Genomic DNA, 13,276 nt, shown 5'->3' on the forward strand with positions numbered 1-13,276 from the left:
GATGAGATGTGAAGAACACTTCACTCACAACACAACGAGAGATTCTACAGGTCGCTACATTGTCCGCCTTCCTCGTCGCTCAGAAGTGGGTCCGGTGGGAGACTCATGCTCACACGCAAAACAGAGGTTGCTACAGTTAGAACGTCGTTTGCATAGACAACCAGATGTTCGGCGTGCCTACAATGAATTCATGTCGGAATATGAGCAACTAGGTCACATGACAGAAGTTCCAGACAATGGCAGTTCCGAAAGAGAAGTGTTCTACTTGCCGCACCACCCCGTCTTCAAGGATACAAGTAGCACCACGAAAACCCGAGTAGTGTTCGATGGTTCTGCGCGATCTAGCAACGGACTTTCACTGAACGACACATTAATGGTGGGCCCCAACATACAACAGGATCTTTACTCCATTAGTTTGCGTTTCCGGATGCAGCCTGTAGCATTTTCTGCTGACATTTGCAAAATGTACAGACAGGTTTACGTGCACCAGCTAGACTCTCCACTCCAGCGCATCCTCTGGAGATCACGCCCAGATCAGAATATTAAAATCTATGAATTGACAACGGTAACGTACGGTACAAGTTGTGCACCATTTCTTGCAACACGTGTTCTACAACAACTAGCCGATGACGAAATGAAACAATTTCCATTAGCATCTCAAATCCTGAAGAGGGACTTCTATGTCGATGACTTAATCACCGCGACTGGAACGGTTGAAGAAGCTGTACAACTACAAGATGATTTAATCGCCTTGCTCGAAAGGGGAGGGTTTGAGCTTCGAAAGTTTTCAGCCAACCGTAGCGAGCTTCTGGAAAGAATTCCACCCACCTGTAAGGAAACTCAAGATTTGATTTCACTCGATACACATGATAGTGTCAACACCCTCGGCTTACTTTGGAACCCGTCAACAGACCATTTCCTGATAAGAAGCATTTCAAGAACGATGGATAACAAGATCCCTGCAAGACACTTTATAACTAAGCGTGAGGTCGCGTCCATAGTTGCTTCTACATTTGATCCGTTGGGACTCATAAGCCCAGTTGTTATTACATATAAGGTGTTCTTGCAAGACTTATGGAGCTCTGGTTTGGGCTGGGATGATCCTTTCTCAGACGAATTGCAGGATAAGTGGCTCAGCCTAGTCAACCTTCTACAACACTTGAACTACATTAGAATTGAGCGGCTTGTGGTTCCTCACCTCGCTTCCAATATACAACTTCATGGATTTTGTGACGCTAGTGAAAGAGCATATGGAGCTTGCCTCTACATTCGTGCCATGGATGTTCACGGCACAATCACAAGCAAACTATTATGCGCCAAATCAAGAGTGGCTCCAGTGAAACGGATCACTCTGCCCAGACTGGAACTCTGTGGAGCAGCATTACTCGCAAGATTAATTGAAAGGGTAGTTCCTGTTGTTGGACTCGACATCCATAGCATTCATTTATACTCTGATTCTATGATTGTGCTCGCCTGGATAATGGGCACACCCACCCGCTGGAAGACCTTTGTAGCTAACAGAGTGTCTCAGATTCAGCAGCAGACCAACATGGAATCCTGGAGACATGTATCCACGCACGACAATCCAGCAGATCTAATCTCTAGGGGCACAGATCCCGCAGCACTTCAGTCAACGCCATTGTGGTGGAAGGGCCCGAAGTGGCTCGAAGAACAGAATGAATTCTGGTTAAATTCAACTCCCAGAGACCTTCCTCAAGACTTGCCCGAAGTACGACCAGTCACCTCACTGCTAACCACTTCAGGAGCCTCCGAAGATGTAATTGAAAGATACTCCTCTTACAGTAAACTAGTCCGAATAGTTGCTTATTGCAAACGCTTCGTCCTAAACTGCCGCAACCCTCAACACAAACACATCACACCACTCTCTTCAACGGAGCTTGAAGAGGCAAGCCTGACCTGTATTAGACTGATTCAGCAGGTCAGCTACCCACGTGAGATCGAAGCCTTAAGCAAGGGGCAGCCTATTTCCCATAAGAGCAAGATTTTATGTCTAAGCCCTTTTCTGGATGAAATACAAATTTTGAGAGTTGGAGGAAGACTTGTCAACTCAGACCTAGACTACGATAGGAAGCATCAAATAATCCTCCCTCCTAATCACCATTTCACTCGTCTACTCATTCAATATGAGCACCACAGACTTCTCCACGCTGAGATTCAGCTACTGCTCACATCCTTACGATCTAGGTACTGGATTCCTAGAGCAAGACAAACCATTCGATCAGTCGTCCACAAATGTATGCAGTGCTTCAGGCTTAAGGCAAAGAATGCAAGTCAACTCATGGGCCAACTGCCAAAGGCTCGCATCCAGATGTCTCGTCCATTCCTGTCCTCAGGTGTTGACTTTGCAGGGCCAGTTGATGTTAAAATAGGATCCAGGAAGGGTAAATCGATCTACAAATGCTATGTTGCGATATTCGTTTGCTTCAGCACGAGAGCTGTACATATCGAACCTGTCACAGGTTTGACATCTCAGGCATTCATCGCAGCCCTCAGAAGATTCGTTTCCCGTCGTGGACATATTCAAGATCTCTACAGTGATAATTCTACAACATTCGTTGGGGCTAATAAGGAACTGCAGCAAATGCTGAAGGACGAACAATTCAACAAGGAAATGAGCAATCATGCTGCAGCATCAAAATTCAAATGGCACTTCATTCCGGCACGTTCCCCACACTTTGGCGGAATATGGGAGTCCGCAGTGAAGGCGATGAAGTTCCACTTCCGTCGGGTTGTGGGTCAAACAGTTTTAACCTACGAAGAGTTGGTTACCATACTCACGCAAATTGAAGCTTGCCTCAATTCTAGACCATTGTGTGCATTATCCGATGACCCTAGCGATCCTTCTATTCTCACACCTGGTCACTTTCTCATTGGAGCTCCACTCATGTCCATTCCTGACCCTGATATGACTGAGTCTCATCCTAACAGACTGTCACGCTGGCAACACCTTCAGCAGATGCAGCAGCACTGGTGGCGTCGATGGTCCAAGGATTATCTTCACACTTTGCAACAGAGGAAGAAATGGTCCACGTCGCATCCGAATCTTCAAGCAGGCACGCTTGTTCTGCTGAAGGAAGATCATCTTCCACCTTTGCAGTGGAAGATGGGCATTATTGAGCAGGTGTTTCCAGGAAGGGACAATTTAATAAGAGTTGCCGACGTAAGATGCAATGCCAATATCTTAAGGCGTGCTATCACGAAGCTGGTGCCTCTGCCTCCTCCTTAACTCTGTGCATTGTCATATAATTATGTTTTGAACAGGTTCAACGGGGCGGAGGATGGGTAATATTAGAGTGATGTATATATGTCAGGAGCCTGTAGGTAGCACCACTTCCCTTTGGTGTGATGCACTTCTCTCTGGCGCTACCAGATGGCCTTCGGATGTCCCCTGGCAGCTCGGTGTGAGAGGGAGAGGGAGGGTGAGTGGACGTGGCCTGGACATAAGGGACGGAGACATTATGTTTACTTGAGTGTTAGTGGCAGCGTAGCCCTGCATTGTGCAGCTTAATCCTGCACCAGTGTATTAACTACCTATAGGCCTACAGCATGTATTGATTGTTCACATGACAATGTTTAATATAGTTACTGAAGTTTACCGTTGTTTATATTATCCCTTCTTGCATCCTGTGAGAGAACCAGCCTCATGGCAATACAGTCCACTTCACAATACTAAAATAATTATTTCAAGTTTATTCACATACTAACAAAAATACTGATACTCCTCTTGAATTACACTGCATTATTCAATTAGATAGAAGCCTCCGTGGCTCAGATGGCAGCACGTCAGCCTCTCACCGCTGGATACCGTGGTTCAAATCCCGGTCACTCCATGCGAGATTTGTGCTGGACAAAGCGGAGGCGGGACAGGTTTTTCTCCGGGTACTCCGGTTTTCCCTGTCATCTTTCATTCCAGCAACACTCTCCATTCTTATTTCACAGCATCTATCAAAACCAAACCAAACCCCATGGCACTACAGCCCTTGAAGGGCTTTGGCCTACCAAGCGACCGCTGCTCAGCCCGAAGGCCTGCAGATTACGAGGTGTCATGTGGTCAGCACGACGAATCCTCTCTGCCGTTATTCTTGGCTTTCTAGACCGGGGCCGCCATCTCACCGTCAGATGGCTCCTCAATTCTAATCACGTAGGCTGAGTGGACCTCGAACCAGCCCTCAGGTCCAGGTAAAAATCCTTGACCTGGTCGGGAATCGAACCCGGGGCCTCCGGGTAAGAAGCAGGCACGCTACCCCTACACCACGGGGGCCGGCCCATAGCATTTATCAGTCATTAATAAATCACTTTGGGAGTGGCGACCCCATCGTACTAATAGCCTATATCTGCTTCATTCATTCCATCCCTGACCCGGTCAATGACCGGAAAACAGGTTGTAGGTTTTCATTTTCATTCAATTAGATAATTGGAAGAATAGCTGCCTCTGTGGATCAGTGGTAGAGTGTCGGCCTCCGAATCCCAAGATAGCGGGTTCAAACCCAGCAGAGGTAGTCGGATTTTTGAAGGGCGGAAAAAACTCCATTCAACATTCCATGTCGTACGATGTCGGCATGTAAAAGATCTTTGGTGACACATTTGGTGTTTACCCGACAAAATTCATTAAATCTCAGCCATAGACGCCCAAGAGTTTCGGTTTACTCAGTCTGCCATCTAGTGGGCCTAGAGTAAAACGGAACGTTGAAATTGACGAGCAGACAGCCAGATGGTGTCAAATTGAAATGTCTGCACACGGTAGCTGAGGCCCTACAATTATTATTATTACCATTATTATTATTATTATTATTATTATTATTATTATTATTATTATTATTATTTATTGGAAGAATAATAAACATACTAACAAAAATACTGATATGCCTCTTGAATTACACTGCATTATTCATCAACAAGTGCTACGTGTAAAAAGTATTGAATTTACAACATGTGATGCACAGTGAGATCTACATTTAATAATATTCGATCATATGGACTCAACCATCAGCCGTTTCAATTATTTCTGGCTGAAATTGATTATGAATATGGTGATGTAGCCTTAATTTATCATAGCTTAGTCATTGTAATATTTTGAAATGCTTCTTTTTAATTCCATGAAAGAAAGAAGTGGCAAAATTGGGAGACAATACTTGGATGAGGGATTTAGCAATACTCACATATTTTACACATCATTTAAATATTTTGAATAAGGGATTACAGGGGAAAAACAGGCTTTAACATGTTAGTGTACAGTTGTGTGTTACCGTTCCAAAACAACTGAAATTATTTCGAAAGCTATTACAGAAGGGAGAGTTCCCACACACTTTATGTTGTACTGAGCATGAAGAGGCTAACTCAAAGAGTCCAGTGCCAATTAATAAAGTTAACTGACTGAAGAACGAGTTTGGAAAAGATTTAAAGACTTTTCTGTGATTGTAAAGAAAACTTGTTTGTTCGAATATCCATTTCCAGTTGATTTCAGTGATGCACCTACGCAACTACAGCTGAAATTAATTGATATTCAGTGTTGTTCCCAGTTACAAGACAAAGTCACAGAGAGACATCTTATTCACTGTCCGACTCATTGGCTGAATGGTGAGCGTACTGGCCTTCGGTTCAGAGGGTCCCGGGTTCGATTCCCGGCTGGGTCGGGGATTTTAACCTTAATTGGTTAATTCCAATGGCTCGGGGACTGGGTGTTTGTGCTGTCCCCAACATCCCTGCAACTCACACACCACACATAACACTATCCTCCACCACAATAACACGCAGTTACCTACAAATGGCAGATGCCGCCCACCCTCATCGGAGGGTCTGCCTTACAAGGGCTGCACCCAGCTAGAAATAGCCACACGAAATTATATATATATCTTATTCACTTTCACAAGGCACTTAATAATGAAATGCTTCAGATTTTAATCAAATTTGCAAGAAAATGCTTGAGTACATTTGCAAGTACAGTACCCACATTTGTGAACAAACATTTTCAAGAATGAGGATTATAAAATCAAAACAATATTCTTGCATCCCTGATGAACAACATTCCATTCTGAGGGTGGATATGTGAAATCTATCATCAGACATTTCAACACTGTCACTTCAAGTGAAGGCCCAGGCATCTCACTAATTGGTAGGTTTATCTAAATTTACAAAGTATCGTTTACTTTTTTCAGTTTGTTCTGTATTGTGTCAGGTTATTGTCTGTACTGCCGAAAAGCTGTGTGCAAGTTCGGTTGGTTGATTGGTTACTGAAGAAGGGGGAAGTGGGTAATATGACTTCGTGATCTAAATACCGGTACCCTGACTTACAGAAATACCCCTACAACCTCATTTAGTAAGATAACATTTTTGGTGTGGAAAACAGGAAGGGTCAAGAAAAACGTAGACGAAAACGGTGGGGGGCCAGGGGCAGAGGGCATGTACCCAAAGAGAGGGGAAGACCAGCCTGCATCAGTTCAGACACACAATCGCAGTCCCTCAACTCGTGCTAAGCGTGTTGATGTATTTGAGTGTTAATGGGAAGGAATGAAAACCTGAATAATGTGACCCATGTTCATTACAAAATCTGCCATTCTTTCCACCCACAAATTTTAAGCACCTGTGGATTACATGATTTGATACTAACTGCTGTATAACAGAGTCTAGTTCATGCAGTCAGAAACCAAAGTTTTGAATATCAGAATTTCACATGAATTTCTTAATAAATCTGAAGCAAAAGTGCTCACTGGCATTACTGCTGTATAGTATACAAAATTCCTTTGAAAAAGGAGAAAAATTTAAAAATCGACAATCAATATAATTCAAAATAGAGCACGACAAATACTGGTCGCCAGGTCGCTATAGCTTCTAAAATTATTTCTTTGACGCCTTCTTTTTTTACCTGAATATAATCTCCCCCTTTATATATTTAATTCCCGGTTTGGTGCCACTGAACTATTATAAACCGCATATTGAACATGGACACAAAAAGCACAATAATTATGTCTTATAAAGTATGCATTGTTCTTTGTATATATATATATTTTTTTAGATAGGTATATAATGTTTAAGCCTTATGTTATTAATCCTTTAATATGTCAGACTAATAAATACAAAGGAATTGCACAATTTGGTGTTGTTGGCGAAGATATTCAGTTTGCTATTTACATTTTACAATTAAAAGTTTCTTTGAACAGTGCTAAAATATAAGTATGCAACAATTGCCTAGTTTCATAAATTTGTATACATAGTGGCACGTCTTGTTTAGCTTGGTGTCCTGCTGTCTTTACATTTTGTAGTAATCTGTTGTAGTGTATAAAACTATAAAATCACAATACCTAGAGTATTGCTATTACTACCATGTTTTATTTGGCAGAAGGCTAGACGCCAGTGTCTTAATGATTAGAGTACAAGAAAAATTACCTGGCTCCTAGGTTTGAATGCCGGCTCCTCGATTTAAAAACATTTATCATGGCCTGGCCTATATTAGAAAACACTTAGGACATGATTAAAAACTTTGGTACATGTTACGGCCAAATACCTAGGGCTTCTTCAGCCACATATAAAACAATGAATGGAAAAAGTATGGTGTAAAGTTAAAAAATAATTTAAATTCCATTCTGCATTCCATTGTGAGGCTGGATGAATCAAATCTATCATCAGACATTTCAACACATATCAATAATTGGTAAGTTTATGTAAAGTTATAAAATAATCATTACCTTTTAAGTGTTTTCTAATATAGGCTATAGTGAACTAAAGTGGATTTTAAAATTTTTTCTCCGTTTTCAAAGGAATTTTGTGTATTATACATCGTCAATACAGACCACTGTGAAAATGAGATTCATAAACTGTGGTTACCACTGTATGTCGTAGAGCAGCAACATTCTCCTGTGTGAAAGAGCAGGACGTGTACCAAGTAAACAGATGCTTGTTTGTATGTACACACAGGTTATAATATATTTTTAGTATTTTGCAGTATAGGAACCACAAGTAATATGAGGGTATAACTACACTTTCTACCAAACAGGTTAGTTCGGTGCGATGTAGCACAGCCAATTACGACTGCTACCTCTGTACTCGGCAGACAAGTGGGTTCGAATCCCCATTGGCTGTCCTCGAAGTGGTTTTACATAGTTTCCCATTTCACCCCCAGGCAAAAGGAGGGGTGGTACCTTTCTCAAGGCCACAACTGCTTCCTACCCATTCCTAACCTGTACAATTACACCTACATCCACAGACAACACCCTCGCACAGCAGTACATATGGCTTACCCCATGATGTACCAAGAAAAGCAGCTACAGAACTGGCAAGCCAAACATGTCCTCAGACACTCCCAGCACTAAAAGCCATATACTAAAAGGAAAAGCCCCTACACTTTCTCAAAAGAATGCAGGGTTGTAAAGAAGGAAGCCACATTTTCGAGTGTCAATTTAGTTAATGTAACTTTAAAATTTTTCAGTCTGCCGAAAATACTAATTATAACACATATAACACTATAACATACCTGTAAAAATTCACACTTTTAAACAAAAAAATGACATGTTTCATTCTACAAGAACATCCTCAGATTCTATCAAATCACTTCAAATCATGCACATATATGTACACTATTTTTTACATTGCATGATCCAGAGTTGGTAATATTATAAACAAATATTAATAAATACAGTTGTTGAAGTTGTTGAAGATGACAGACTATTCATTAGCAGCTTAGATAAGTACAGAAACATTTCTGTAAGTTAATAAGGTGACGGTTGACTACTACTACTACTACTACTACTACAGTACTACTACTACAACAATCATTACCAGTCTTTGTTAATACTTGTTCATTATATCACCAATTCTTAATTAAATTTCACAGACATTACTCAACAACACAGAAGCAAATGAGCTCGTCTAATACAGCTTACATACACCTGTCATACAATACCGTAGCTGGTCGGATGGATCTTCCAAATTCAGTGAATGATCATACTATTTACTTGCTTAGTGCTAGAGTCTAATGATACAATTATGGTATATCAATCCCTTTCACATACCTTTGCAGCTCTCTTCAAAGATGATCTAAGAGGTTCTTCATGCCTATCACTGCTTGGAGGGGAACTTGACACCAACACTATACCATCATAGGCATTGCTACTTAAGGTTGATTCACTCTTCACAGTACAAGGTAACCTGAAGCAAATCAAAGAAACTGAAGTGTCATTAAGGTAAGGAATGATCTTTATACAACTTCACATGATTTCAACAAAAAATGCGGGCAAACTGGAAAAAATACGGTAAATTAACATGTTAACCTCAAAAATGCTGGAATAAGTGAACCTATTTCACAATTATTTTAAATAACTCCTGACAGAGAAAAGAAAATGAATTCTGAATGGCAAAAAGGAGTTGTATACAATATCGTCAAGTGATTGGTTTGTTGCCTACTTATTTTTTGACATTCATAACCTTTATGCGCTACAATAACGTAGAGTACATCCCTACTGCAATCTAAACACGGAAGGTAAAAGGCAAAGGGGCCAAGCTACGTAACATTGGAACTTACGTTTCGTTTGACATGCTTACCGGACTGTGGGCGTACGACTAAATGACTAACTACCACGCGGGCAATACCAGGAGGCAGTACAGCACATCATGACAGTAGATAAGTTACCACCACAACAAAGTGCGTACAGCAAGGAGCTCTAGCATGACCAACATTGAAAAGTGTAATTACATACGTTATTGAGTCTGATGACCCACACTTCATTTTCAGGATAAAATATGTTCAGCGGCGAGCTGTAGGAAAATTATTTACTCAAGATGAGTTTTCAACCCATTTTCAATCTTCATTAGGTCTAATAGAAAGATAGGAATTGTCCCTGTTAACACTAGAAGCTTGTCGAGATGCGCTACTATACAAGAAGTCAAGAACATTGAACTGGTCAAGAATTACAGGAAAAGAGGAGGAAATATGGCTACGAACTAAGGCATGCAGTATATGGCACGTTCTGCGGTCCACGAAATTTGCTACAGAGTCTGCAAAGACACCAACCAGACGAACAGTGCGTATGAAGCTTAAACTACGTGAAGAATCATTTAATACGGTAGGTATCATAATTACAAATAATGAAAAGCAAACAAAAAATCAACTACAGTATATGTGACAGTTTTATGAAGTGAGACGTTGGCCTGAATGTCAACTATATCCGTGTACATTGTCCGCAACTTTTCTTTATTATTTATCGGTATAGAAAGCGTTAGGTCGTAACGTTGCCCTCCAAAAATCCTGCATGCACTGGCCAGTATTTGAACCGATACAGATTTGTGAGTGACCACAAAAGGGCCTCGACAATGTTGTGAGATAGACAGCAAAAAATGGTATGAAGGTAGACGGGGTGAAAAGTCAGGTTGTAAGTTTCACTAATAGGAAAAGTCGACTCAGATTCAATTACAGTGTTGATGACGTGGAAGTACGGTATCTCGTGGAACACTAAGTAGCGGTACCGGTACCTAGGTGTTAACAGAAGGAAAGATCTTCATTGGGGTAATCACAAAAACGGAATTGTAGGCCTAAATAAAGATTACAAATCTCTTCATATGGTTATGACGGTATTTAGAGGTTGTAGTATGGATGCAAAAGAGAGGGCATATAAGTCACTGGTAAGATCCCAGTTAGAGTATGGTTCCAATGTAAGGGACCTACACCAAGATTACCGAGGTACTTGATTCGAGAACTGGAATAGATCCAAAGGAACGCACCACAATTTGTTCTGGGTGATTTCCGACAAAAGAATAGAGTTACGAAAATGTGGCAAAATTCGGACTGGGAAGAGTTGCGAGTAAGGAGACAAACAGCTCGACTACGCGCTATGTCCGAGCTGTCAGTGGAGAGATGGCGCGGAATGACAGTAGTGGACAGATAAGCTTGAATGGAGTTTTTAAAAGTAGGAAAGATCACAATGTGAAGAGGATAAAGTTGGAATTAAAGAGGACAAATTGAGGCAGATATTCGTTTATGGAAAGAAGAATTAGGGACTGGAATAAATTACCAAGGGTGATGTTCGATACATTTCCAACTTCTGTGAAATCATTTAAGAAAAGACTAGATAAACAGCTGATAGGGAATCTGCTACCTGGGTGACAGCCCTAACTGCAGGTTGATTGATTGATTGATTGATTGATTGATTGATTGATTGATTGATTGATTGATTGATTGATTGATTGATTGATTGATTGATTGATTGATTGATTGATTGATTGATTGATTGATTGATTGATTGATTGATTGATTGATTGATTGATTGATTGATTGATTGATTGGATAATGTTCCTCGCTGTTATTACCTGTGTTAAGGCCATCAGTTCCTGTCTATCATTCTTTGTTAGAACTCAAGACATTTAAAAACAGTCACTCGGTTGGATACAGATTATAAACCAGTCGCTCATTAAAATTCTCTCTTACAAATTTATGATCATTACACTCTTTAAACAACAAGCATCAAATTTATGATCAGTTGCACAGAGATTATAAACGAGTCGCTCATTAAAATTCGCTCTTACTAATTTATGATCGTGTAGGACAGAATCGTGTTGTCCGAAACAATAATTAAATGGTGTTAACTCAACCATAGTTTCGGTCTGATTCGTCCCGCTCTTTTCCAGTGTCACTTCCTCCTCCGAAACCGAACAAACTGAAACATTGTAGCCCTATATTCTGTTCCCTATTACTGAGTTCAAAATCTATGTAAGAACCGGGACCCTAGTTGAGCCGTGCAGCATTGGCGCCCGCAACGGGGACAAGCCCCCCCCGTTCCCCATGAAATTCTAAAAAGGTTGATGTTCAATATATTGTTTAATATCATACCAGATTATTTCATAAACTGAACTTTCTGACAGTCATCTAGCATCTGTTATAATCGGAAATTGCTGTAAACAATTTAATGTTGCTGACGTTATATTGGTTTTTATATTCAAGAAAATTGTCTGCGGGCGCCCATACCTTGCAGTGTTTCCACTTAGGCCTGCTTGATTCAGATTCTTCTCTTTTAGTTATTCTTTCTGGCCTCCCTTGATCAACTCTTTCTATTCAGATAATATATTGTTTTCAAGACCTAGGCAACCTTTCACTTTTCCGCATCCATAACTATTCCGTTTCTTTATTACAGCTGTCGACAGCAGAAACTCAGTTGGACAGTGGACTGAGCCTGGGTATAACAACCTCGAAGTAATGAAGTATCATGTCAAATCATGCGCTGTGTTGTGAGGGACCAATCAATACCGGATCTTTCCATTATTTACTATTAAATGAACATTATACTCCCACTAGAAATTAACTATGAGACCTAGGCAATCGAATTCAAAATCTTATGCCTTCTGCATTGGTGTGATGACATTGATAACGTCCCTCACTAATACATGCCCGAAGTAGCAGCGATTTCGTCGTAAGGTGTACATGAGATTGTTTGAATGACATAGCCGATGGTAGAATATGAACAGATCTTCATCCCTAGGCTGTGGAATGGACTTACTTTGAATTGGAGTTATGTGTCTGAAAATGATATCAGATGCACATTTACGGTTTGTTAGCAGAACTCATAAAGTTTCAAAGCGCGCACGCACACGCACACACACACACTCTCTCTCTCTCTCTCTCTCTCTCCAGTCAAGGAGAAAATGAGATAAAAAAGTATGGCCCGTGGGGGGATCGAACCCACGACCTTCGCGTTATTAGCACGACGCTCTAACCAACTGAGCTAACGGGCCGATATTGCGCGCTGTTTTGCAAAGAGTATTTGACAACTGTTCATACGAACAACCAAAACTCGGTAAGTCCAGATTTTAAAATCCATACTAGCAGGTTCCCGCTGGCTCCGCCCGCAATGTACAAAGTATGGTGTTGTTTGTTACAATCCTCACGGATGTATTTGCAAATTTTCGAGTTAATGAAAAAAGAAGCACATGATCTGCTGTAATAGAATGTAATATTATGTCAACAAAACACTTGAAAATACATCAGACACAAAAATTGAATTAAACGTTCCTTGGAACAACACTACGCGCCGAACTGTTAAAAAGTCCTTCAAAGATCTTCGTCATTGAGACAAGTAATGTACTCATAATTTTTCTTAGTACCGTATCTACCAATTTAAGTCGTTATTATTATTATTATTATTATTATTATTATTATTATTATTATTATTATTATTATTATTCATCTGTTTACCCTCCAGGGTCGGCTTTTCCCTCGGACACAGCGAGGGATCCCACCTCTACCGCCTCAAGGGCAGTGTCCTGGAGCTTCAGA

At 40.8% G+C, this 13,276-nt stretch overlaps 1 protein-coding gene and 1 non-coding gene across 2 annotated transcripts in view; both read right to left on the minus strand.

Moving 5' to 3' along the window:
• Dip-B (Dipeptidase B) overlaps positions 1–9,659 on the minus strand; it is a 107,260-nt gene extending 97,601 nt beyond the window's left edge. The window contains exons 1-2 of the mRNA XM_067151664.2: positions 9,536–9,659; positions 9,027–9,162 (exon numbers count right to left, since the gene is read on the minus strand). Coding sequence (XP_067007765.2) covers positions 9,027–9,162; positions 9,536–9,549 — 150 coding nt within the window. The 5' untranslated portion in view covers positions 9,550–9,659. The remainder of the gene's footprint in view (positions 1–9,026; positions 9,163–9,535) is intronic.
• Positions 9,660–12,661: 3,002 nt separating this feature from the next.
• On the minus strand, positions 12,662–12,735 carry TRNAI-AAU (transfer RNA isoleucine (anticodon AAU)). The gene has a single exon. It is a non-coding gene; the product is annotated as a tRNA-Ile (tRNA).
• Positions 12,736–13,276: the final 541 nt, after the last annotated feature.

This window comes from Anabrus simplex, chromosome 7 (assembly GCF_040414725.1).
Source record: "Anabrus simplex isolate iqAnaSimp1 chromosome 7, ASM4041472v1, whole genome shotgun sequence".
Classification (NCBI taxonomy): Eukaryota; Metazoa; Arthropoda; class Insecta; order Orthoptera; family Tettigoniidae; genus Anabrus; species Anabrus simplex.